Source organism: Corylus avellana, chromosome ca1, assembly GCF_901000735.1.
Source record: "Corylus avellana chromosome ca1, CavTom2PMs-1.0".
NCBI classification, from domain to species: Eukaryota; Viridiplantae; Streptophyta; class Magnoliopsida; order Fagales; family Betulaceae; genus Corylus; species Corylus avellana.
The window spans coordinates 48,918,771-48,944,708 of NC_081541.1; the positions used below are offsets into that span (position 1 = coordinate 48,918,771).

The window sequence follows — 25,938 nt, forward strand, 5'->3', positions numbered from 1 at the left end:
AAAAAAAATAAAAAAAAAAAAAATTGCAAATTCAATCAGGGGAGAATTTAGGTAAGTAGTATCATCCATCGACATCATACTATTGTACATAAAGGTAAAAGTAGTTTTGAATGATCTATGTTTTGAATTGTTTGTTAATGTTTTTGTTTTGAAAATAGAACAATATAGAGATGGAAAAAAGTGTACTAATATTTTGTGGCCAACATTGTTAGGAATTTTTCTTTTAAAGAAAAGCAGTGGAAAGAGAACAAATAATTAAAAGTAGACCAAGAAGTAAAGAGAAGTGATACGCACATTTCTACTCTCACACTCCCAAAAGCATACTATCTGATGTAGCACTAAAAATTTTCATTAGATTTTAGATTAATCGCTATTGAATTTTCGATCTAATAGTGATTTTTATTGCGACTTAGGGAGTGTGCACTTTAGAGTATAATAGAGGGAGTGTGTGTAGAAAAAATTACATTTGGAAGTACGGAACCAAAAGAATGTTTTGCAATGTAAGAAAGCAACTTGCATTAAAATACAGTGCAGCCAAAAACACTATTTCCAATGCAATCAAAACAAAATGATCTCATTAAACTTCTCTTCCAACTCTTATATTAAGATTGGAACATATTGTAAAATCATCAAACAAACTGCAAATAAGAGCAGTCAAGGTCAACAAACAAGCTGATCTATGCAAAGGACTTGGCTTATAGCAAAGAATTGGAAATGATTAAGAAATAATATTACAACAAAAAGTAATTTACATAAAAATAAACAAACGAATTCCACCTCTGGACCTTTTCAATCTTCAAGCAAATATCTGTTTCTTCTGGCACCAAAAGCAAATCTCTGTATAATAAAGCAAATAGAAGGGATTGGAATTGGGTGACCAGCAAACGAAGTTTTCATATTCACATGATACAAATTTAGGAATATATTCTTGGAAAAAGAGAGAAAGGAATAGAATTTTAGTGTATATGTTTTTTATCAAAGGAAAATAAGGTAGACAACTTTTTTCACTTCTTAACTGAGAATATCTGTGAATAGGCTTTTATCCCAGTGAGGAAACGAATATATGTGGGCTTCGTTGATCCATTGGCAGGAATTGATCTGATGTTTGGAACAAGGTATTCTGCAACCTGTGAAATCCCACACCAGAGAAGGATAAAGAAAAGAAGAAAGCAAAAAATTCAGTAGATCTACATACATTTACATATGTATATTCCTTTTTTGTTTTTATGTTTTTTATTTTTTTATTTTTGGAGGGGAAGTGGGTGTGGTGAACCAAAGAACCATAGTAAGCAACAGAATGTGGCATAGAGCGGTTGATGCAGAATCTTATAGTTTAGGGTCGAAATGACTAAAAATCTAAGGGCTATTTGTTTCAATGTAAGATCTTTTCATTAATTTTTGGTATTGAGTGAAACAGAAAATGTTTTCTGAGTGAAAGGAAAACTAACCTTAATAGGTATAAAATGACATGCTTCCACAACGCAGGAATCATTTTCTGCCCTTTACTTTACCAAAAAAAAAAATCATTCTCTTTCCCACTTTTGACCGATCCTCTCTCATGGCCCTCTACTTATGGCCAGCATATCGACGGCCCCAAAATTCAAAAATACAAATACAACTAACGGCCATCTCAACTCCACAAGCATTACACCTACCAACCATTGATGGCCACCCACGACATAATTTATCTGGCCTAGGGCACGCAACAATAGGTCCCAATGTCTATGTCATGCTCCTCCGTACCATGCACTTCATCTCTGAATCCAGCATTACTGTACCGGCCATGCCAGAGAAATAGAGCAGCTTCAAGACTGACCTGTTGAGCCAGAGTATCTTCTAGTGCTAGACCGAGACTCGTAGGTCCTTGCACTCACTTTTGTTTTTTGGACTTGATTGGTGTAATTGGGTTTGAATCAGTTAAATTTGGTAATTTGAAATGGATTGGTTGTATATTTTGAATTGAGTATGTGGAAATTGTGGTGTTTTTTTGGGAGTTTTTGGCCAAGGGATAAGAAGTTCTACCTTTGAGCTGTTTTGGGTATGGTCATAAGTACTGATTTTCTATGTGCCAAACAAAAGGAAGTTCTCAAGATCATTTTCCAGATTTAAATTAAAAAACAGAAAATTCTACATTAAAAAAGAAACAGTTTTATATTGAAACAAACATAGGTTCACAATTTTGGGCTGGTTTAAAGGAAATAAGTAGCTCCAGTACATAAATCAGCTATCAAGAGAGAAGAAAAGAAAGATTTGTTTCTTTGGACCATTCAAGAGGGACCAAAAATAAGAACCAGCAGCTTCTCTCTCCACCTTGTTAGAGAGAGAGAGAGAGGCTCTCCCCTCGCGCCTTTAGAGAAGTCCCTCCCCCCTCCTTTTGGTGGCCCCCAAGAAGGAGGGAAGTATCCTTCCCTTCGCTCCTGACTCCTCCCCGGCACCCACTCCCTCACCTCTCTCCTTTCCTCTCTTTCTCCTCTTTTTCTTTTCCATGTTTTGTAGGCCAGCTTGCTACCGTCTGTGATGCAGCCAGCAAGCTTTGATTTCATGTTTGTGGGTGTCTTTAATATTTCTTAAAGTTCTGGCAGATTATTTAATTAATCAATTTTTAGAGCAGCTATGCTATTAAGTATTTTATTTTGTAGTTTGTACTAAATTTATGTAAGCATGCTTCATGTGAATACATAAATGTGCATAGCATGTAATCTACAAACTCACATAAGCATAGACCATAATCACAGAGGATCTGATTGACTTCTCCAATTCTCTACCTATACCATCAATTTGACTGTGTAATTGAAAGATATCTTTTGTCAATCACAGAAACTCATTGATCATTAATGAGCAATGGCTTGTTAATGACCATAAAACACATCAATAATCTATTAATCATAACAGAGATACATAGATCAAGCTTACCACATCAGCTGGTTCTGCCAAAACATTAATGAAAAACTTGGCCTGCAATAAAGGAAATGATTAATTTTGAGGACCAAAAGGACAGCAGAACAGAGATAAAAACGACTTATATATATATATAATATGCTCATTCAAACCTGCTTTGTGGTTGCACCAGACATAAGAAGATCAGTTGTGACCATTCCTGGCTGCAACACCCAAAGAAAAGAATGAGGACTGAGAAAAAGTAAATTGAAATGTGTCAAGGCTAAGGACCTTGGATGACATTGCCTTGGAACCATGGAGCAAAAAGCTGGCAAGTTTATTGGTACCACTCTATAAATCATGAAGATATTTAAGGAAGAGTAAAATGGGGGAAAGAAAGGTAATTACATATACCCATGAATCAAAGCATATGCAAAGGATATAAATGAATAGTCTCTAGGTGGGTGTAACAGACCCAAAAATGAAGCCAACAATCAATATTGAGAATGTTTATGGGTGTGAGAAGTCGCCTTCTAGCCTAGCGTGTGCAACTTTTAATGAGGATAATCTTACAATATCTTTAGATAATTATCAAACAGAAGGTTACTCTCAAAACCAAAAAATAAAAAAACCATGTGCTAGTCCAATTACTTAGATCTACAACAGTGAGAGCCGAAAAGAGAAATCACATTACAATCCATCACCAGCCAGAAGATGTAGTGATAAACCAAATATATTTGGATACTTCTTCTATTTTCAACCTTTATTGTTTTCCCATACTTCTCTCATTCATGAGAAAAGTACTAGCCTCAGCACTCATTGAATCATCTCCTTTAGGCATCACCTATCAACTGCACTAAGTCCAAGTCTCACAATTTGAATCCAGTTTCAAAAAATCAAACCTTCATGTGTTTCAGTAAATCACTCCTATAACTCACATAAGTGAAATCTCTTGTTCATCTAAAAACTCACATAAGCAACTACAGCTTAAATCCTTCCTCTGCTTGACTTCTATAGTATGTTGCGGATGTGATTAGAATTAGAATATTAATGAAATAATTAAATTCACCATTTCCTAATCAGCTTAAGAATTTGGGATAACTGTTTTGTTTTTTTGTTTTTTTTTTTTTTAAGTAAAATTTGGGATAACTGGTGATTTACAATAGTATTCAAGATTCAGTACAAATATTCTAAGTTTGAAACCTAACTCCACAGTTAATCCCCCAATTTCAGTTAAATATTCCATGTGTTGAGCCTCACTTGTTGAAGAGGAATTTAAGCTCACACGTGAAAAAGAATGTTAGAATATTAATTAAATGATTAAATTTACTATTTTTTATTAGCTTAAACTTTAAAAACAATTGGTAATTTAACATGGTATAAGAATAAAGTTCTTAAGTTCAAATTCTGACTCTATAATTTACCCCTACTTTGAAACTGTGTTCATTAACCAATAATCCCAAAAGCTTAAACTGATTAAAAATTGTGAATTTAATAATTTAATTTAATATTCTACAATTAAATCTTTTGTGATAATAGCAAAGGGTTCCTAGCAGAGCAATACATTATTCATTAATCAATGGACTTCACACAATACGCCCTCATAGCTATTAAAACTATACATTAATCTTTGAAGTTTTGAGTAAGTTCTATGAATACGTAAAATTGCAAATAATAACATCTATATGGTCTTCATGACCTAAGCATCTGCAAGTCCAAATCTAATTTGAGGTGGCCCAGTAACATGAGGTTTCTGCAGACAACTTTACCGCATAGTAGTGACTTGCAAGCAGTGCATTATTATTATTATTATTATTATTATTATTATTATTATTCAGTAATTTGATAGAGTTGAGAATATGTCCTTCTGTGACATAATGTAGAATCATTAATTTATTTGTTGACAATAATTTGATAATGAATGAGAACAATTTACTTAATTGGTGTCATACTCAAGATCTGACGTTACTTGTCAGGCACCAGCTTAGTCTTCATTGTCTGATAGGCATTTAGATGAGTTTCTGGAGTTTTTTTTTTTTTTTTTCCTACCAAATAGTGGAAACTATTTTCAGATGATTGCTCAAAATGAAGGATAGCCTAACAAGATAGTTCCCAGCTAAGTGCACTAAAGGTGACCAGTATCAAATTTATCCAAGTTGAGTACATGATACATTTGTAAAATATTAACATCTTTTTCAAAAAACTAGAAAAGTTTAATAAAACACCAAGTGCTGACCTGCTATGTATCTATGACATTGTAGTAGCGCTTCTGAACTATGATGTTTAATTAAAAAGAACCAATTAATAGACAAGTTAAACTGCCCTAGACGAAATTTTCACAATAATAAACTATCAGTTGCAAGTGTTCTCTGACTAATAATGTTCTGCATATAGAAGTTAAAGATAAGTTATTACATGGGCATTGTAAACCATACCGATAAATTATGCACTAACACGTTTTTAACATCTTGCATCCGCAGCTCAGCCTGTGAAAGATCAAGATCCATATAGCAAAGAATTAGCAAAATAATTTAATTAGTTCCGTACAAAGCAGTGTAAGCATTCAGAAAGACACTCAAATTGATCTGCATGTTCTTAAACAAACATAGAGATAGCGAGGAGATAATAGAAGAAGAGAGAAAGGAGAAAGTGCAAATTGACTTTATAATGTATTCTCACAATTGTATGTGCTTATATTGTATGAGTTGTTCTTCTTCTCTTGTTGATTTAGTGTGCGGAGGCCAAGGTCAGATGAGGATCTAAAGACAAGGGGTCTTCATCTCAAATGAAGACGATCAAAACTCTTCCAACTCTTCCGCCCGACTCTGCCTCCAACATTTTGTAGGTGCAGGTGGAGGCTGGAAGGAAATGACCTCGTTGAAAAAGAGTCAGAGGTCATTGCGACATTTGTCGGAGGTGGAAAGCCTATTCATGATTCTGCCACCTCCGATGCACACCACTACTTCATAAGAATGTAAAAATTAAGTTTATCCCTACTATACACTTTTCATCAATTTGGAGCACAGATATCCCATCCTACCAAGAATAACTTGCATCACAGATGTTTCTAGAATGAGACATGCTACACATTCCAAATTTTCTTCTCAAAAGTTGGTTTCCAAATGATGTGCCACCATCTCATGAGTTGGTGACACACTTCCCAAAATAATAAATCTCATGAGATGATGACACATCATTTGGGAACTAACTTTTGGGAGAAAAATTTGGAATGTGTAGCACTCCTCTTCTAAAATACTGCTCAGAACATTTTGAGATATGTTGTTAAAGCGGAGAAGGGCAATGAGATACCTCTAAGCTTTCCTTCTCACTTTTAGGTTACAGACAGATCATTTCAGTCCAGGGCACTGAGATTGAGAGCCTAACCAGCGATATAGAGAAGTAAATGATCATAGGAGACTAACTCAAAGGTCTCTCAAGTGGTGAGACACTTGGTGGGGTCCTATATGAGGAATTAAAGTTGGGAAATAAATAAGTAAAATAAAAAATAAAAAAAAGCTCCTATAAAATGGATATTATAAGCAAGCATATAAATCAACATAAACTTCAAAATCTTTCTCTCAACCACACCATCTAGTAATTATACTATTTGATAAATGAAGATTAGGCAACCCTTCTTGGTCACTATACCTTTTTCAGGGTTGCCTTCACCACTCCCACCTTTAGAGGAAAAGAAAAAAAACACACACACACACACACACACAAGCACACAACAAAACCTTAGTCCCAAATTATTGGGTATAACAATGGCTTTTTGTTCCTAAAATTCTATATCAAGATATAAAATAAACAGCAAAAATGTTGAACCTTATACCCCAAAGATGTTCATGATACAAAACCAATTGTAGGTGAGCCCAAAAATACTTAATAACTTCTCAGGAACAACAACAGTTCCCATTTCTGAAAAATGCATGAAAAAGTAACAATTTCTCATCACATGATCAAGCTGATTAATGTCGTAATAGACTCCTAGATGAGTTGCATCACATGCGGAATCCCAATATGGTAAAGGGGCGCAAAACTGACTAAAGCCCAAACAGTTTCAAGGTTCAGCATCTAAACTAATTAAGTAGTTAGGAAACAGATTCCATTAGTAAGTCAACGCATGGACAGCATGCGACTTTTACTGTAAATCAATATCCTGGCTTTGCAAAACAAGTTGACCATATACCTGTAATGATTTTGTTAAATGCACCACACTTCGTTTTGTGGCTCCATATGCAGCAAATCTACTCAAATGAACAAGAAAGAAATAGCCATCACCCAGCTGTTTGATTTGAACAGCATGTCGATAGAATAAGGTAAACTTCATGTCAACTAGCATTTACATAAGAGACCAGGGAACACAATACAGCTTTTATTGTTCATTATTAAAAATGCAGTATTTAATTATAGTGGTACTGAATCACATGAATGCTATGGTGGCACTGTAATAGCATGAATGAAAAGATCAAAAGGTGAACCATGTCTGTCACCGTAAATATTACGCTTCAATGATATAACATATAGATATTTCAGTTGAAAGCACCCGTCAGGCACTTATAGTGGCTTAGGTGGTAATGTAAGCAAGGTGGGGAGACGCCAGTGCCTAAGGCTGAGTGGTGGAGAGCAGTTGGTGAGGTGACTGAAGGAATTTATGGAAGCAGCATGGAGCTGACAGTGTTGTCAGAAGTTGCTGGGTATTGGTGATGTTGAAGGCAAATTGAAGTCGCATAGTGGTGCCACAGAGAGACTTAGGTTTCTTACTGTTTAAGAGGAAAAGTAAGAATCCCAAGATTTTAATTTTTTGGCCATTTTACCTCTTTCTATTCTAAAAAAAAGTGTTATTTCGACAGCTGAACAACCACTAAATCAATAAAAGAGGCAACAGAATGATACTAGAGGAAAAAGGGAAGCCAAAAGTATGTGTTCCTTCCATTTCACCTTACTTTTCCCCACAATTTTCTCCCAGCATGTAAACAACTAAGAAATTCTTTCTTTTCCATTTTCATTGAATCAAAGAAAAGCCCTTTAATGAACATGAGCTGAACATTAAGCTTCATATATATTTGGATCAGTGGAAATGTACTATATGTTTCTGCTTTCTGGGGGACATACTTGTTTACAAATGCCATGTATCAAAGATTAGTACATAAATGGAAAAATGTAGTGCTACACATCACAGTCACACTGACAAGAGACAACTTTCCCACTAGAAATGATGGTCAAATCCCTAGAAAACCAATAGCCAATATGAACGTTAACAATGGTAATTACAGGACCTAGATGGATATTAAGTCTGTACTGGGGACACCAACTCACCATATCAACTTGGTAACCACCAACACCTACTTAAATGCCGAGGTGCAGGTTTTAACAAGTCTTATAGAGGATCTGTAAACAAAATAAATCAAATTACATCATATATCACCCCCTCCATGTTCTTTACTGTGATATTTTTAACTATTCCCCCAGGAAAAAAAAGGAAAAAGAAAGGGCATCATTAGATTAGTAGGACCATCATATTATGTGCATTGTCTAACCAAACTAATAGGCTGCAAAAGGTAAGCAGCAGCATGAGAAAGACAAAATAGCAATCAAATTTTTTTAGCTGGTTTAGAGAGTAACACTGAAGTAAGCTAAAAGGGTACCTAGGTGTTGGTCTTCCATCTGAACCAGCCCCATCAATGTTGAAAATATGACCCCCTCGATGCTGGTTTAACATCATCTTTATTGCCTGAAGGATCAGTCAACATGCACATGTGACAATATATCTTCGACAGGCCACTTAAGAAAAAACAATTATACCTCTCGGCAACATATCATCAAACCAAGGGTGTTTGTAGTTACAACTTCACTGCACAGAAAGAGTCCATATTATAAATAACTCAGAAGCTGGCCATTAACAGGGGATAGAAAAGTGTACGGAAGCTCACATAAGATCTTCATCTGAAGCTTCTGCCAGTGGTTTATAGCTATATGCATTTGATCCTGCGTTATTAATCTGCATCATTCTCAACATAGGGTAAGTCGTAAACACAGAACTAAATCTGCTCAAAGTAGCACATCAAAAGTTAAAAAACAGTAACAGAAAAAAGAAAAAGAGCAATTTTGGATGAACTCATTCACAAGTGGGTTTTCAATTTGAATCTTAGCATCGATCCAAAATGGGCAAAATTGAAAGTTTTAAAGCATCTAAACCAAATGCTAAACTAGTGGTTCAAGAGGCCTAACAAAATACATTAGCCCATATAAAGCACACACGCAATCAAGAGTTGTAGATACACTAACATTCCAAACAGAGACAAATTTGTCCAATTACCCAATCAAAATGAAAACAAAGATAAACAGGCCTTTGACATGGAATCCAAGAACAAACAAACCAAGCTTTAATATCATGTTAAAGCATTCAACCCAAAAGCTTAAGTTTGTAGGTGGCGAGGCCCAACAGGTATATAAACACATAATCAAACACACACCTAATCCATGACTGTGAGATTCCTAAGAGAAAGAAGAAAAAAAAAAATACAATCCCACTCAATACCATGAAAAACAGAGCATATACAGAGGACCACTAGCTGAAGAATTATTTTCTTGACCAATTATTTTGCTAGACTATGACTTATCATCTTTCAGTTCTTCATGATTATTCGAAAGATTTAAGCTCCTCTAACTGTTCAAAAGACTGTTCAAGCTAACTTCATGTCATTCAGCAAGTAATCCTATACCCATAGATAGCAGCATGCGTCATTATATAATAATAAGTCATAAATCTCAAACTATCCAGTAAACCCATAAATATCCAGCTAAAAATCACTTTTAACACCAAGCAAAAATTTATAATCAGCAAGAACAACTAACCCATGATTTTATCCTGCTTAAGAGAAATAACTAGAATTTAACATTAAGCAAATAGAGTAACAAAGAGGAAAAGATCTAGCATTAATACCCATATATCAATGTATTTCAGTTCTCTTTGTGCAAATGCAACTAAATCCTTCACATCCTGTCCATCTTTAACATCACATTTAGTACCCTGTGAAGAAAGGAGTGATTCGGAATCAGCGGCATGAAGTAAAACATCAGCTTAAGCCAGGGAGAAAACATTAAGGGAAAAATGACAGTGGTAGCAAAAACAGAAGAAAATTTTCAAAAGTCCCTGTGGAGGTACCCACACATGCTGCTCCCCAAATTCTTCTCTCAGGCCCTGAACAGCAGATTCAACCCGTTCAGCTGTCAAAAAAAAAAAAAAAGTTATGCAACTGTAAACAGCAGTCATATGGTAATTGAATGACAAGCTCAAAATAACTATTCAAGTCAAAGCTTCACCTGTTCATATCATACGATGGGACTTAATTCACCAGGAAAAGCAAAACAGGTTAATAGAATGATGATCTAATACGAAAAGGATAAGAGAATGTCTTTATTAAGAAAAGAATAAGGTTCTAGTGTTAGAAAAAATGAGATAAAGAGATAGCTGAATGTGTAGAAATTGAATTTGGAAGCATAAAAACAAAATTCTCAAATAATTCACAAATTTCCAGAATGCAAGTTGCTTTTTTTATTGCAGTAAATTGTTAGGTTTTTTATTGGCCGATTTGGTGTTCAAAACAAGTGCATGTAAGTAACACTTGGTGGGGTAGGTTTGTAATTAGGATTAATTGTCAAAATCCATCAAAGTTGTGAAGTACAAAGGATCAGAAACTCGTCTTCTAATGCCAAGACGACCAGTATTATAAGGAACCACCGAGACACTCACTCGGAAACGTGTTCGCATCTGTCCAGAAAAGTCTCTTAAGAACTGAAAATTAGAGAGCCATAGAGAAGCTCGTTCGGAATAGTGTTCACACAAGTCCGCACGAGTAAGTTTATCTAAAGCCCTGAGACCCTCGTCTACAACTGTGTTCGATAGGGTCATGACGAGATGCTTTATTTGGAGCCCCCGAGAGCCTTGTTCACAAAGGCGTTCGTTGGGGTCCGAATGAAAAGCTTTATTAGAAGCTCCTGAGAAGGCCGTTTGCAAATGGGTTCGATACAGGTACGAATGCCGCTAGGGTTCAAGGCATGAAACCCTAGCCTTGTCCAAACGAGCCTCATAACCCATTTGGACACTGCCCGTTTCAGTGTTCAAATTGCACTAAAAGGTAGGGATATTATTAACTTGGAGTATTTGAGGACTGCTATGCACGACTCCGGAGTAATGCTAAACAATGTATGTGTGTGTCAATATACGTCAACTTCCTTCAAGGTAGAATATATATTCATTCAATATCCAAAAGACTATAAGAAAAATTAATATTCAAACATGAGAGCTTCTTGAGAGTTCACAAGTTACATATTTAATAGTGTTTTTGGTGCCTCTAACAGATTTTTCCCAAATTACTCGTAAATGTTAAATTGGAAGCGAGTTTTCTGTGCCATGTCATTATATCTCCAATAAGTCTTAATGCCCCCAATGATCAATAAATTAGTGATCCTCCAAAAGTTACTCTATATGTATAGTTTTGACTGCAACAAGTTGGCTCCGATGGGAAGAAAAACTATTGGTAAAATTAATTGTGTGAGAAACGGTTGCATTTGACCAAATAGTTTTGACCGTGAGGCAACTAAATTATATGATAGGAAGAATTTAGTAGAGGCACACCAAGTAATTCATTACCTGTTCTTGAGCAAATTATGACATTGTCACCTGCTTTCAGAAACTCTTTAGCCAACGCATAACCTATTCCTGAATTTATTTAAAAAAAGGGGCAAGTAAAAAATCTGGAAAATAAAGACATGAGGAGGAAGAGAGAATAGAATCTACTTTAGAATTTAACTTTCAACTTTATGAGTAATATATGTTGATAGTTCTCTAAACCAATGGAAACAATACCAAGGGAACTCCTCAAAAGTAAAGTAATCTCTCTCTCTCACACACACACCCACACATACAAAACACCTATTACATGGAATTCTATGACATATTTACAACCAATTATATAGACGAAAGAGTCATTTAATTTGAAGCCTTTACTAAAAAAATATGGCATTGTAGCAACATACATTCCAAGAATACATCCCTTCAAATGGAAGAATTTTCCAGAAAAAAGATATGACCATCTCTATTGTGTTCTCTTAACTCCAAAATTAATGCATTTGACAGACACACATGTAAAACACACACAGATGCATCGGTATTCACTTATAACAGAAATCACAAAGATAAAACAAAGAAAAATTGTGCTGTATTTTCACTCAATTATGATAAGTTTAACAGATGATATACCATGAAAGCTTGTAGCTCTGTCCTGAAAGTTTTCATCAAAACCAACACTAACTCTCATCAAACAGACCTCCATCCTAAGTCATTACTCAGATATAAAGTCAGAATATTTGCTCCATCATGTAATATAGAAGCTGGTTTATTCAGCAATATAAATTTTGAAGAACCCTGCTGCTTTTAGTTCTGTCTCTTGGAAGCTTAAGGCACCAGATAGATCGCTATATAATTAAATCCATACCCTTGAATTTCAACCAAAACCAAGGAACTTGCTATCTTGTCCTCATTCCTCAACACCAATCCTTGTGGCCATTTATTTTCATTCCTTACCCAATTGAATAAAAGATATTACTGTTAAATCATCATTTGTCCTAAAAGCTTAAGTTGATAGGATGTGGTAATTTAATAATTTAATAATTAGTAATACTCATCCTCACGTGTGAGCTCGAACTTCCTTTCAATAGGTAAGGCCCAACACGTATAATATTTTAATTAAATAGGGAGTGAATAATGGAGTCAAGGTTCAAACGCAGGACCTTTAGCTCTGATACCATGTTAAATCACCACTTATCTCAAAAGCTTAAGCTAATAGGAAGATGTAAATTTAATTATTTAATCAATACTTTAACAATTACAATATACCCTAATACTAATCATACCATATATTGCTTTAAGGTATACCCACTTCTCAAAGACAGTTTTACATAATTTTGCTTTAAGAAAACTCTAAAAGTTTAAATATCTCTTTGCTTTCTTTTCCTCCAGCTTCTACCAACCGAAACACATCTCATATCGTTCCACGACATATGCAGGGCTTCTATGACGTTGAATATCAAAGCATGTTAAACATTAATCAGTAGTATTGTCGTATTGACACAACCCATTTACACCAAATTATCAACCCCCAGAAACTAAATAACACTAACAATTAAATTGTACTATTGAATACCAAAAAACAGCCAAAATAAATAAAACCCAGAAACACATTCAAAAAACCCACATCAAAACTCAAAGAACAGCATTAAATTAGGAAAGCAGAACCTCAAAAACCATTAAAAGCTCAAACTAAAGAGAGACTTAGAAGCTCAAAATCTGACCTTTGGTCGACCCAGTGATCAGAACGTTGTAAGGAGGAACCATGGGCTCTCTGTTTACAGAGGCTTCGGCCTTTATAGTCTGAGAGTTTAAATTCACAGCACATAGCCTTAAACTGAGGTGGAGAGTGTGGCGGGAACCAACGGTCGAAAAGGTATAACGGTCAAATTTACGAATGGGGAGGTGTGGTTGAGAGAAAGGAAAGAGGAAGGAGTGGTGGATTTTGGGGGAGAGAAGAGAAAGGCATGGGGAACTGGAGTAAAGGGAAGGAGTAATCGCCATTTTTGGTTAAAGAAGCCAAACGAGCTCAAACGGATAAAAGCTTCACACTATTACATCAAGGTATTTTTATTATTATTATTATTATTTTAAAATAAAAATAAAAAATTAATAATAATAAAAAAAATCTTTTTCTTTTTTTGCCCAAATATGTTTAAATTTAATTTTTATAAAATTCCGATAGCCAAATAATAATGGATTTTGATCCACAACAACTTCAAATTTTTGTTTAGATTATTAGAAAATGTGAAAATTTCTTATAAAGTCAACCTATCTCAACAAATGAGTAGGTTATCCAAGACTTATTCAAACAAGTTAGCTTTATAAAAAAAATTTTATATTTATTATCTGAATTGTTAACGGTGCAAAATTATTAGAATCTCTATCTACTGAAAAATGATTTTATTTTTAAATATTCGATCACTTAAAAAATCTCTTTCGATTTTGAAGGCAAAATTTTTATAGTAAAATTTTTAAAATTTTAATTATAATTTTTCAGCTAATTTATTTAGATTTTATCATCTCAATATTTTTAAAAATTATTTGCAACGAGTTAGGGAAAATGTAAGAACACTTGAGTAGCATAATTTGAATATTTTCGGTTAGTAAATAATAATATATAGTATAGAGTTGAAGAACTTGGCAAAGGTGCAATCCTCTACTATACGTAGCATACTGCAAAGTGCAATTCTCTCAATAATGATGGATGATTTGTAATGAACCGCCAACAATTTGCCGCATCAACAATTCATGCTACCAGCTTATCAGAATTAGAATCTCTTATCAGAATTAGAATATGTTAAGTCAGTGAACAAAACTTAACTATAGGGGCTAAATTATTTTTTTGGCATACTTCAAAGACCTTTGAGTTTATTTTGATACTACATAGAGTTAATTGCAAATTAGGTAAATCACAAGGATTGAATTTGCATTTTTCCCAAAAGTTTATAGGTATTTATGAATTAATCAATTAATTCAGGAAAATATTAGACTTTCAATTATTTTACAACTCTTTTACAGCTTTTGACTGTTAGCCTCCTATCACTTCAAAAAAAAAAAATCACTTCCAATTGTACCAGAATATGCATTTCCTTCAACTTTCACTCAATAACCCACTTTCGATCTTTTTATTTCGTGTCATTTATGTCAAGAAAGATCTCTTAAATTTAGTTTAAACATGCATAATTGTTCCTTCAATTTTCAAGCTGCCTTGACTATTTAGTCTTACTTAGGTCATGAGTGAATAGTAAAAAGGATAGAAATTTCCCCAAACCAATTTGAAAGAAATATCCTCAAATCCATATAAAATAGTGTCAAGTGTTTATATACATTTAAAAGGCACATTAAATTTAGTCTAAGTTAAAAAACTACTATTAATGAAGTTAAGAATTTAATGTACATTTTAAATGTTTAAAGACACTTAGCACTATTTTACATGAGTTGGCAGATATTTTCTCTAGATTGGCTTGGAGAAAATTTTTGTCCTAATAGAAGAAAAAGCATTTCTCCACAGTTTCTTTTCATTTTTGAGTGGTAATGATCATTCACTTTCATATATAAAAAATAAAAAATAAAATAAAAACTAAACTCATGACCTATCATTCTGCTGTCTCTGAATTTAGGTTAATTTACAGAAATCAGTGTCTTTCAATATGACTACATCTAGCTAAGTAATTGCAAATATTAACAGAACTGTATTTTCACCATCTCAAAACCCCTCTCTCCAAGCAAGAAAAGGGAGGGGGGGAGGGGGGGGTTTGTGTGTGAAGGGGGAACCAAAATTTCAAAATTTTACAGCCTTGTCATCCCAAAAGATTTTTTTGATGCATATCTTTTATGGCCTTGGGCTTCTCTGCTTCTTCTCTGGGCTTCTTTGGCTCTATTCACGAAGTTCAAATATCTGGTTCTGTTCACAACAAAGTGAATATGAGCATTTTTCTAGAATGTGAACCTCTGTGCAGCTTAATCATATCATTTTAAGCAAATACTTGAATAAAATGTTCAGGTGCTTCAAATCACAACGGATTAAAATATACATGTCATGAAATAATTTTACTCTCTTGATCACATTCTAAGGCAAAACAAGCAAATTGAATGGTTCCTCTCTCAGCGTACATGAATTAACATGAGAAGGAACCTTCAATACCTAATAGCAGGCAATCCATAAGGGTGAATCGCTATGTTGTAAAGATATTACGAAAATAACAAGTAGGAAAATATGCAATCTAAATGATAAAGATCATCACACTGGTATTTCAAACAACAATTTATGCTGTGAATATATTAAAAAACCATAGGTTAACAAGAAAAGAACCTCTGTTACCAAAAAGTAGATGAGAAATACCACTTCGAACAATAATTTAAACAATATTCGTCAAAGCATCAACATACTTGACAGACATTGAAATAGAAACTGAAATTATGCAAAAACCAAAAGAGGTAATAGTTGAATTACTGAGATTACTTTTTAATGGAACTGATGAGAATTGCGGGACATGCCTGAGAGGAAAGTATGCTTAGAAACCACAACACAGCCTCTATACTTTCAATGTCCTGACCATGTTCCCAAAATTAAAGTTAATTTTTCAAATCATTAAGAAAATGCTAAAGAGTTTATTTATATTCATAAGTTTTTTTACTTACCGAGAAATTTCCTGAGATTCATATTAGTATTTGCGCTATCAGCACAGGGTATCGGAGTATGATTGAATCCATCAATTCCCTAAAAACAAATACATACCATATGACATGTCAACCTAATACATCATGTAATATTTATTTATGTATTATTTTTTCAAGTAGGAATTTATATTTGTACCTAACTAATATGTAAACATTATTTGGTGCTTGAATAGACGAGGGTAAATGTACTTTTATCAAATTGTCTCTAAATTATCACAACAATCACATAAAAAAACACAGAAAAAAACTTATTAGAAGAGTAAAATGGTGTAAGTTTACTGGTAAAAATTCAATGGATTGGGCATAATTCGTAATTTCATTGCTACCTGCCAATGACATGTGAGCTTGATCACCAAGAGTAGCACTTGAACTTTTTGTTGCAATATCTTTCACTTGCTTTTTCATTTCTTCTATTGCCCTCGCTACCAAAGCATATGTATCTTCTGTGTCGGCTGCTTCAGTAGCTAATCTCACCAGCCTGGTACACAATCTTCTATATCTTTGTGTCACATTCAAATTAATATCCTCTTCCACATTCCTTATCTTACCATCTAACAAGCATTCACTCTTCGCATCTCTTGTCCATCTTTTCAAAATGTACATATCAGGAATCATCTTTATATCAAGCAAGTCAAAAACTTTCAGAGCATGGCAACACAAAATCCCAAATGTTTCGAACTTCTTGCAACTACATGAGATTATCTTATTCTTTTGGTCGCAAAGTACTTTATACTCTCTCTCTTCATTAAGAAGTACAACAATATATTCATGCATTAGCTGACTCTCATTGCGATATTTTATTACCGCTGCTGATGCATAGTCATACTCATCTTGAAATATTTTAAATATCACAGGTGTATATGTTTGTGCTGCCTGCTTCAACACGGGGGAATTTTTCAAGCTCAATGTAGGCAATTTTTGCCTAGCATTAAATTCAGTCTTCAATTCCTTATGTCGCTTTTGCTCTACCACTCTCTCAAAATGTTCAAAAAATCGGACCACATCCAAATCTGATTTTAGGTACGCTTTCAAGTCCCCACTCAAGCTTTCATTGAGTTGAGTACTTCCCACTCCCAAAGTAAATGCCCTCTTCACATGACACTTGGCCCATTTTGTCTTCAATTTGTATATACCATCCAACCAACTAAGATGCTCACCGTTATACGTTTGAATCATTTTGTCCCAAGCATTTTCAAATTCAGTTTCATCCTCATACTCAAACATACAATCTTTGAAGTCTCGAAGAAAAAAGGAACCATCCTTCATCAAATTCCCTACATGCTTGATAACATTTTGCAGTATGTGCCAAGTACATAATCCATGCCATGTGCCCGGCATCACCTCAGTTAACGCCTTCTCTATTGCAACATCTTCATTTGTGAAGATCGATCGAGGCTTTTTACCCTCGTGCGCTCCTAAGAAACTTTCAAAAAGCCATTTATATGACTCTACCGTTTCATCATATAGAAGTGCAGCCCCAAAAATCACTACCCCCCTATGGTGATTAAAACCGGTAAACACAACTAGGGGTCTCAAATCTTTATTAGTGCCATATGTAGTGTCAAAAGTCAGAACATCACCAAAATAGAAATAGTCGGTGATCATTTTAGCATCAACCCAAAAAATATTAGTTATTTGTTCTTCACTATCTAATTGTATTGCATATTTGAAGGATGGATCTTTAGTCAATTGTTCTTGAAAGTACTTCAATAACCAACCAGCTTCACCATATATCAATTTTCTCTGCCGTTTTGTTCGAAGAGTGTTTGTTTGATCAAGATCAATGCATCTCCCGCCAGTCTCTCTACTCATCGACGCATGGCTTGCCTTAGGAGGGGTGACTCTAGAAGCACATGCCAAATTAATTGCAAAGGCTTGTACTTCAGGTATTTGTTGATGCGACTTCATCATATAAGGAGTTTCTGAAAGATGAAGAAAATGATTATGTTCTGCTACAAAATCATAAACCTTGTACTTCTCAGTCTCTCGTACTAATGAAACAAACATCCGTACAAAACAATTAGTCCTTGTTTCATCTCGATGACGACAGTTAAGATCCCGCTTGTCTAGTCTTCGAGCACCTTCTTTAGAACAAACAAATCCTCTTGTTGTTACTTTTCCATCTCTCTTACTTTTATTTATAAATTTCTTCCTCACACCAAAACCCATTTGCTTTCCATAATTTTCCCAATGCTTCCATGCATCCTCTAGGGTATTAAATTCCATACCAACTTGAGGGGTCCAATCTGTTTGGGTATTCATATTTTGAGAGGAATCGCCCATAACGCAACGATATGCCTTCTTTTTTGGTGTAAATGTATATTTCTGTTGATAACAAACATTAAATGAAAAACAATATATGTCTAAATAATATTACATAATAATTAGAAGAAAAAAAAAAGTGATAACCATATTGACATGTAACCGTTGAAAGAACAATTATCTATCCTTAGCAATAAAAACATATGGGACCATTATCCATAACAACAATCACACCATATTGGGCACAAACAATAAAAAGATAGATTTTAAATAACTATTTGCACCCACTAAGAAACACTATCAAATTATAAAAAAATTAAAATTAAAATCCTTTATGTACAAGGATAAATAACTAATTGCCCAGGTTACTTCCCTGAGCAGCCAAGCCACCCACTTTACGCTGACCCGGAAAGAAAAAAGCCACCTACATTAATGTTTAAGTGGGTTCAGATAGTTTATAAGTTGCAGATTAATGATATTCATGTGAATTCAGCTTAGCCAGCATTAAGTGAAGTGGAATGTAGCACACGCAGCAGAATAACAATCATCGGCCACCTGGGCCGTAATTTTGAGTAATTTCTCAGCAAATCAAGTTTAATTTTTGTCTCCTTCACTTATTCATTAAGGAAGGGCCATCTGAAAATGATTGCAGAGTTCAAGGGCATGTTCTGTTGTACGTCCTCCAAAAACAATTCTCAAAAACCTCCACTGTTTTTCTATTGCATTCCGTTCGAAAACCTGTTTAGGAAGTTGTGATTAACAAACTGTTTTCGGTGTAAAGGAAGGAAAAAAAAAAATTATTTATTTGAAAGCATGATTAAAGGTCAACAGTTTAGCTTATTCAAGTGTATACCCAAAAAAGCACCGACTTTCATCAGAAAATAAAAATAAAAAAGGGAGAAGAGCAATGATAATAGAAGCAAAAATCATAAAAATCGTAATTATGAAATTACAAGCAAGGAGATTTCTGTGATATTACAAAAATCATAAAAATGGAGAAGTTTTGTACCAGGAAGGCGAAAGCTGAAGAAACCCTAAGCAAAAATCCGGCGGGTATTCTGCCGTGGAGGGAGGGGGAAGCTGCTCTGTTTCTTGGTGTGTCACAGTAGAGAATGTGAAAGGTGTTCTTTTAGGGCTTCCTTCACGATTGTGGTAATGGTAATTATCCGTTGCTCTATTATCATTATTCATTAACTAGAATAATACCTATTTTTATTTAATTTATGCTAAAATTATTCTTCTTTTCTCTTTTTATTTATTTTTAATTCTTGATAAATATTATATATTATTGTTCCATCCTAGTTGATAAATTTGTGGGAAGAGATTACATGTACCCATAAGCAATAAAATATTTTGTATGAAATCTTCTAATTTAAGACAAGCTTTGTTAAAATATTAATTAAATTCATTAGTTTATATAAACTTATGCTTTAAGGATAAATTTACCCACATTTCATTAAATTTTCAACACACCATTTTAGTTAAATTTTAGCGTGTTAAACTCCATAGCTTGAACTTTTGGAGTAAACAGTAATTGAACAAATCAATCCAATTAAGAATCATTTATAATCTTTTATGAGTAATTCTATTTAGTATATTCTTTTTTTGAACAGTCTATTTAGTATATTCCATCACACAAATAAATAATGTAACAATAAATGTCAGCTCTTAAATTATTGGTTTTTTTTTTTTTTTTCTTTTCACAAATTCTGACACAGTTACTATTTTTTATTACCACATCATCCATACAAAAGCTGACACATATATATATTTTGATATGTCCACACAAGGGAAGGAAAAGAGAGGATTCGAACTAATAACTTCCGCTTTAAGAGGCGTAGTTCATAGCCAATTGAGTTATCCTTTGGAGACCCGTACAAAAGTCTATTAAATAGCATTACTCGTCTTTTAAATATGCATAATCATTCCTTCAATTTTCAAGCTACCATATGAGTGAATTGTAGATGAGCATTTCTCCAAATTTATTATTCACTTTTGCGTGGTAATAAATTAATAATCATTGACTTTTATATTGAAGAACCTAAACTCACTACCTATCATTTCAGTCTGAATTTTTGGTACCATGTCTTTTTTACCTTTAAAATTATTTTTTCAACCATATTTTAAAATTTGAAATCATTTGGGTCCAATTATGATCGTATGAAGAAACAATGAGTTCAACATATCATCTCCTGCATATAACAAGAAAATTTGTAATTACAAATAAATCATAAATTTAAATAAATTAATGCCATTCAATTTCTCTGACTACAAGTAGCTAAGTAATTGCAAAAATTGACAAATGAACTGTATTTTCACTATCTCAAAATTCCCCTTCCAAGCCAAAATAAAAATAAAAATAAAAATAAGGGCAAAAAAATCCCAAATTTTACAACCTCGCCATCCCACTCTACCAGTACATGGACATTATATCTCATTGGGAGAATCACATTTCAACTCCTCAACCGGATGCAAATTGTTATAATATACTAATGAGTAATGAGGAAGAACACCTGCCTCCATAATTTCATGCAAAAAGGCCAGCAACTGCATTAATGCTAACAAATTCATTCACTGCAGGAGGCCATGAGAAAAAATGGTTGTAGGCAACAGCTCAAATATAATCAACTGGAGCGGCGCTTTGATCTTCTCCATTTTCCAAGAAGTTTCAACATGTTGTCAGTGACATCAGGCAGGGAGTTATCGGCGCTTTGATCTCCTCCGTTTTCCAAGAAGTTTCAACATGTTGTCAGTGACATCGGGCGGAGAGTTATCGTCTTCGTCCCTTCTGTTGTCAGAAGTGTGAGTCAACCAGGCCAATGCCTCTATAGCAGCATCCCTCTCTGCAAGCTGCTTGTTTTTCTTGGGTTTCCCTACGAATTGCATTCCCTTGAACTCCACCAGAGCCCTAAACTCGTTTGTCTTAAGGTGCTTGGTTTTGTATTTAGGAGGAGAGTGCCCTGCTCTCATCAACAGTGTTTGTAGCAAGCTCTTGGGGTTTGTTCCATCTTTTGTGAACCTGCTGTCATTGGACTCCTTAGGCTTCTTGCTTTCACGGCCAAATACAAATCTCCCTTCACATTGGTCCCCTGACACAAGCTCTTGTACCGCAAGCATAAGGTACTTCCCCTCCTTATGCATGTCAAGGCTAGGATCTTCAAGCTGCATCATAACAAGGGCATATTAGGTAGATTACGTGTAGGGCAGGAAGCAATATAGCAAAATCCAACATAACAAAAACTCTGGTTTCCTAACCTTCTTCTGTACAAGCCTATCAAGTTCTTCCTTGAGCTTCGAGTAACATTCCGCCAAATTAGGATCCATGAAAAAGTCGACATACCCTTGTAACATTTTCAAATGCCCAGCCTGGAAAAAAGGGAAATCACTAATAATAAAATCCCAGACTCAAATTCCTTTGACAGAACGAAAGGTATTATAGATATGTCAACAGGTGAATTACCTGTACACCTTTGCTGAGAGCACCACCAAAAAGGATCAGTATTGAATCAGACACGCCAGTGGAATCACGTATGAAAACTGTATTCACCTTCACTTTTTCACCAAAGACTAGCCAAGGATAAGAAATTGTCTGGTAACGAGCATTGACAGAATTCTGAAGCAGAACCATTGCAAACATCAAATAATTGCTTGATACCATAGAATTTTTAGCAAGGCCAGGATAACAATAAGATAACTATTCTATCCAAACAACTGAATTAGCAGAAATGTATATTTAAGAAAAAAAAAAATTGTTTTTTTTAAAAGATTTTTTTTTCGTCACTATATATTTAGAGCTTTCGCTACCCAACAATTACTCACTAGGCAATCAAAACCTGTAATGTGTGTAGATAGATATTGGAGAATATCCTTGAATTCCCACGTGCATTGAAAATCCAGAGAAGTTTTAGAGAGAAATATTGCAAAAAGCAGGGGATCTCTCACAGCATGTACGCGTACATGTGCGCATGCAGGTGCATATGCACGCATGCTTGTAAATGCATGCATGCCTGTGTCTACATCAGAGTATATATGTTTGCAAATGGATATAAGTAAATAAAGGAATGAAATCTACACAAGATTACAATAAATTGGTGCTGTAACAGTGAATGACAAAAGGCCATTCTAGTACCAACACAATCGTTTAAATTGATAGTCTTAATCAAATTCTACGTAAAGGCATTTTTATTATATGCACCGACACAAAACCAAAAGGATGCATGTGAACCTAGCATATGCAGCAATATAAATATATGGAGGCAAATTATTCCGATGTACTTACACAAATGGTCAGGCTACAGTTGCAGAAATATACACCCTTGAGAGAGATTTTCTTGTTTATCATTTTTGTAAAGGAGGCAAAAATTAAGCAAAAGGGATTGTAGAATCCAAAAATCTGAGCAATAATAGTAACAAATACGTACAGTTTTATAACAAACTCAATTAAATATTGTCATTACAAATCAAGACTACACATGTACTGTCTTCATACTATGTGCATTGTAAATTGTAATTTCTAATCAAGAACCAATACATATCAGCAACGCCCACGTATTGTATCATCCAGTGTGTTTCATACTGTGTATTGTGGAATCGTGCCAACCATGGCAAGCAGCTTCATGCTGCTGTTCACATTTTGTTAGTGTCAAAACTGGCGTCTAGCTAAATTAGATGTATATCAGTAGTTCTTTATAGGGATATAATTTCATCATTGTAGTTGGACCAGATTTTAAAGCAACTAAGCATATCAATTCAAAGTTCACCTAAACTCAGCTACATTTTATATCCTAAAAACTGTTAAATCACTATTTATCCCAATAGTATAAGCTGATAGGAAGGGATAATTGATGATTTAACATAATATCAAAGCCTCTTCCTGCGGGCTCCAACTTTCTCTTCCAATTTTTCTAGTCTTCTTCACGGACGTGACTCCTCCGGAGTTCCTAACGGCCTGTTTGTCCACTACTCTTCTTGGATCTTAGCCTTCTAGGCGTTATATCACACTGTGCAGCACATGTATGGGAAGCTTAGAAGCCGATCTACCCAACCCCACCGAAATCAGACCAAACCAACTTGTAAAGCGGCACGCTGCCTAAAGTTTATGTCCATCATCCCATGCGCCCTCACACACTTTCACAAGCCTCGTACAGTCCCTTCCATTCGTTCACTCGCTTCAAGCGCCAGCATGCGCCTTCGTTGATGTTCACGCGCCTTCCATGTTCGTACACGCGCAGATCAGATCCGGTTTGACGGATCTCATAACCAACCCAAGTAGGTCAGCCATGCGCATCATGCACAAATCCGGCCCAAGTGGGCCCAGCTCAAGTCGGATCCAATAACCACCCAAGTATGCTCCTACACGCACAGGATGTAGCTGGGTCAGCCGACCTGTCAACCGCCCAAGTGGGCCAGCTCACATGCTTCCCGTGTATTGGATCCGGGTCACCCTAACCAGCAACCGCCCAAGAGGGGTCTTTGTGTTGTGAATTTAATCATTTAATTTATATTCTAACATTCTCCCTTACGTGTGGGTCAAACTCTTCCTTACTAAGTGAGGTCCAACACGTGCAATATTTAATTGAAATGGTAGATGAATAACAAATACGGAATTCGAACTCAGAATCTCTGTTCCAATACAATATAGAAATTTGTGGGGAAATATAAAAATGGGAATTATAACGGAGGCAAGAAAGAGAAAAGAACACAAGGAATTTATAGGTGGTTCGGTGTTAGACAACTACGTCCACTACTATGAATGACTCCTAGGGCTCCATTATATTCACATTAACTTAATTGTTTACAATACAAAGGTCCCTAGGGTAGGTGAGTAAATACAAGTATGGTAATCAAATCTCCAAGGTTTGATTTCAATCAACCATTAAATAGAGAATATTTTCGTATCAACCTAATAAAAAATATATGTATTTTCCATATATTCTAACCAAAAAAATAATTTTGTTTTGGTAAGGCTCTGACATTTTTACACTTACCGCATAGAGTAAAACCTGGCCATCATCCATCGTTTTGAAAGACATGGACGTCTCTCTGTGCTGCACATAGAGTAAGAAAACAGTAAATGTCAACTACTATACTAATGACTTTAAAATTAAAAATTGAAAGTACATTTCCAAGTAGATACCTTACCACTACAGATGCTATGCCAGGGAAGAGGCCAGAACATATAATTGCACGAACCAATGACTGGTTGTGACTTAGTCTGTTGTTATTGCTTGCATCTGCATCCACCAAGCCAGAATCTCTCAAAATGAAGCTAAACTGCTTCCGAAGAGAATGGATAGCCTGAAGTGTTTGGGCAGAGAGGAAATTCCTCCAGCAATACTCGTATGCAGATCCTTCTCTTTCTGCATCTTTCCATCCTTCATACGCACGAACCAGAGCCATATGATCACTGTAATCTTTTGCAGAAAATCTAGACTTTGCTGTCCCTGCTAACTGAATCAGAGAGGTAGAGCAACAATCAGTTAATATGTTTTCTCCACAATCAAAATGTGTCATGACAATGGATACATCAAAGTAATAATTCATGAACATTGAGAAAATTCAAGGAGTAAAGCTTTCACTAGCATTGTAATCATCTAGGACAATATGAACAGGACACTTAAGGACAGTAGAGTGGCATGTTTCAATTGATTCCAGTATGAAATAGATAAAATATGTAATGTGAAGCTCATAGGAACTTTCAGACCAGATGAAAAAAAATTCTCTGAACAACCAGGGGAAAAAGAAAAAAAATTAAATTATTATCTATGAAATTTATGACTTCAAAATAATGTGGCTAATATTTTTCATGCCTAAAGTTGATTGGTAAGGCTAACTGGACTCAATGGGCTTGCTTGGCATAAAAGAGTACAAACTTGTACAAATTATCACTCAGTTAGTAATAAGGAGTAAACATTTCTTCCATTCTTTCAGGAGGTTCTGCTCATAAATGCACTGATTAAGAGTTCCAACTGGGAATTAGAGGAGTTGAGTGAGCAGGTAAAGAAGCCCCAACTATACGAGTCAAATGACACAAATGAATAGTAAGTTGAGCTCAAATTTCAAGCATAATCAGCTAAATGGCAAGTTTCCTACCAAATAAAAAGAAGAGGACCAATTTGAGATTATAATAGCATGTAAAGATATTCTTTTCAACTAACAGACTCATATACTTATAGAATATTAGTTAAATAATTAAATTCATCTCTTCCGATTAGCTTAAGCCTTGGGACAAGTGTGGTTTAACATGGTATTATAATAGAGGTCCTGAGTTTGACCCATGTCTTTGTCATTCACCTCCCATTTCAATTAAATGCTTCGCGTGTTAGACCTTACCTATTTAGGGAGAGTTCAAGCCCATACAAGAGGGGCAATGTTAAAATTAAATGATTAAATTCATTACTTCCTATCAGCTTAAGCTTTTAGGACAAGTAGTGGTTTAACATAAACTTCCTCCTGCTTGACCTACTTTGTTTTTTTTTGATAAG

General features: G+C 34.8%; 3 protein-coding genes across 6 annotated transcripts in view; all 3 read right to left on the reverse strand.

Annotated features, from left to right (window-relative positions):
• Positions 1 to 574: 574 nt before the first annotated feature.
• LOC132180891 (chlorophyll(ide) b reductase NOL, chloroplastic) lies at positions 575 to 13,523 on the reverse strand. Its single transcript, XM_059593878.1, has 13 exons — positions 13,234 to 13,523; positions 11,534 to 11,602; positions 10,046 to 10,107; positions 9,824 to 9,910; positions 8,811 to 8,878; positions 8,683 to 8,731; positions 8,526 to 8,611; positions 7,067 to 7,124; positions 5,313 to 5,363; positions 3,051 to 3,101; positions 2,914 to 2,955; positions 1,017 to 1,127; positions 575 to 837 (listed from the first exon to the last, which is right to left on the reverse strand). The coding sequence occupies exons 1-13, from the start codon at positions 13,511 to 13,513 to the stop codon at positions 790 to 792; spliced, it is 1,062 nt and encodes a 353-aa protein (XP_059449861.1). The 5' UTR covers positions 13,514 to 13,523; the 3' UTR covers positions 575 to 789.
• Positions 13,524 to 15,081: 1,558 nt separating this feature from the next.
• On the reverse strand, positions 15,082 to 19,594 carry LOC132168031 (protein FAR1-RELATED SEQUENCE 7-like). 3 transcript variants are annotated; one of them, XR_009438749.1, is made up of 5 exons: positions 19,464 to 19,594; positions 16,519 to 18,517; positions 16,154 to 16,232; positions 15,975 to 16,063; positions 15,082 to 15,416 (listed from the first exon to the last, which is right to left on the reverse strand). XR_009438749.1 is itself a non-coding variant. In XM_059579098.1 (3 exons), exons 2-3 carry the CDS (start codon positions 18,473 to 18,475, stop codon positions 15,403 to 15,405), a joined length of 1,971 nt encoding a protein of 656 aa, XP_059435081.1. In that variant the 5' UTR covers positions 18,476 to 18,517; positions 19,464 to 19,594; the 3' UTR covers positions 15,082 to 15,402. The 3 variants fall into 3 exon arrangements, 1 of the variants encoding a protein (XP_059435081.1); XR_009438750.1 differs by lacking the exon at positions 15,975 to 16,063; XM_059579098.1 differs by lacking the exons at positions 15,975 to 16,063; positions 16,154 to 16,232.
• A 1,053-nt stretch (positions 19,595 to 20,647) lies between these two features.
• LOC132181176 (DExH-box ATP-dependent RNA helicase DExH3) overlaps positions 20,648 to 25,938 on the reverse strand; it is a 31,249-nt gene continuing 25,958 nt past the window's right edge. The window contains exons 15-19 of one of the 2 annotated variants that reach the window (XM_059594275.1): positions 24,596 to 24,904; positions 24,442 to 24,501; positions 21,915 to 22,067; positions 21,710 to 21,820; positions 20,648 to 21,616 (exon numbers count right to left, since the gene is read on the reverse strand). In XM_059594275.1, the coding sequence (XP_059450258.1) occupies positions 21,155 to 21,616; positions 21,710 to 21,820; positions 21,915 to 22,067; positions 24,442 to 24,501; positions 24,596 to 24,904 (1,095 nt within the window). In that variant the 3' untranslated portion in view covers positions 20,648 to 21,154. Of the gene's footprint in view, positions 21,617 to 21,709; positions 21,821 to 21,914; positions 22,068 to 24,441; positions 24,502 to 24,590; positions 24,905 to 25,938 lie in introns of those variants that run through there. The other variant, XM_059594285.1, reaches the window with a different exon arrangement.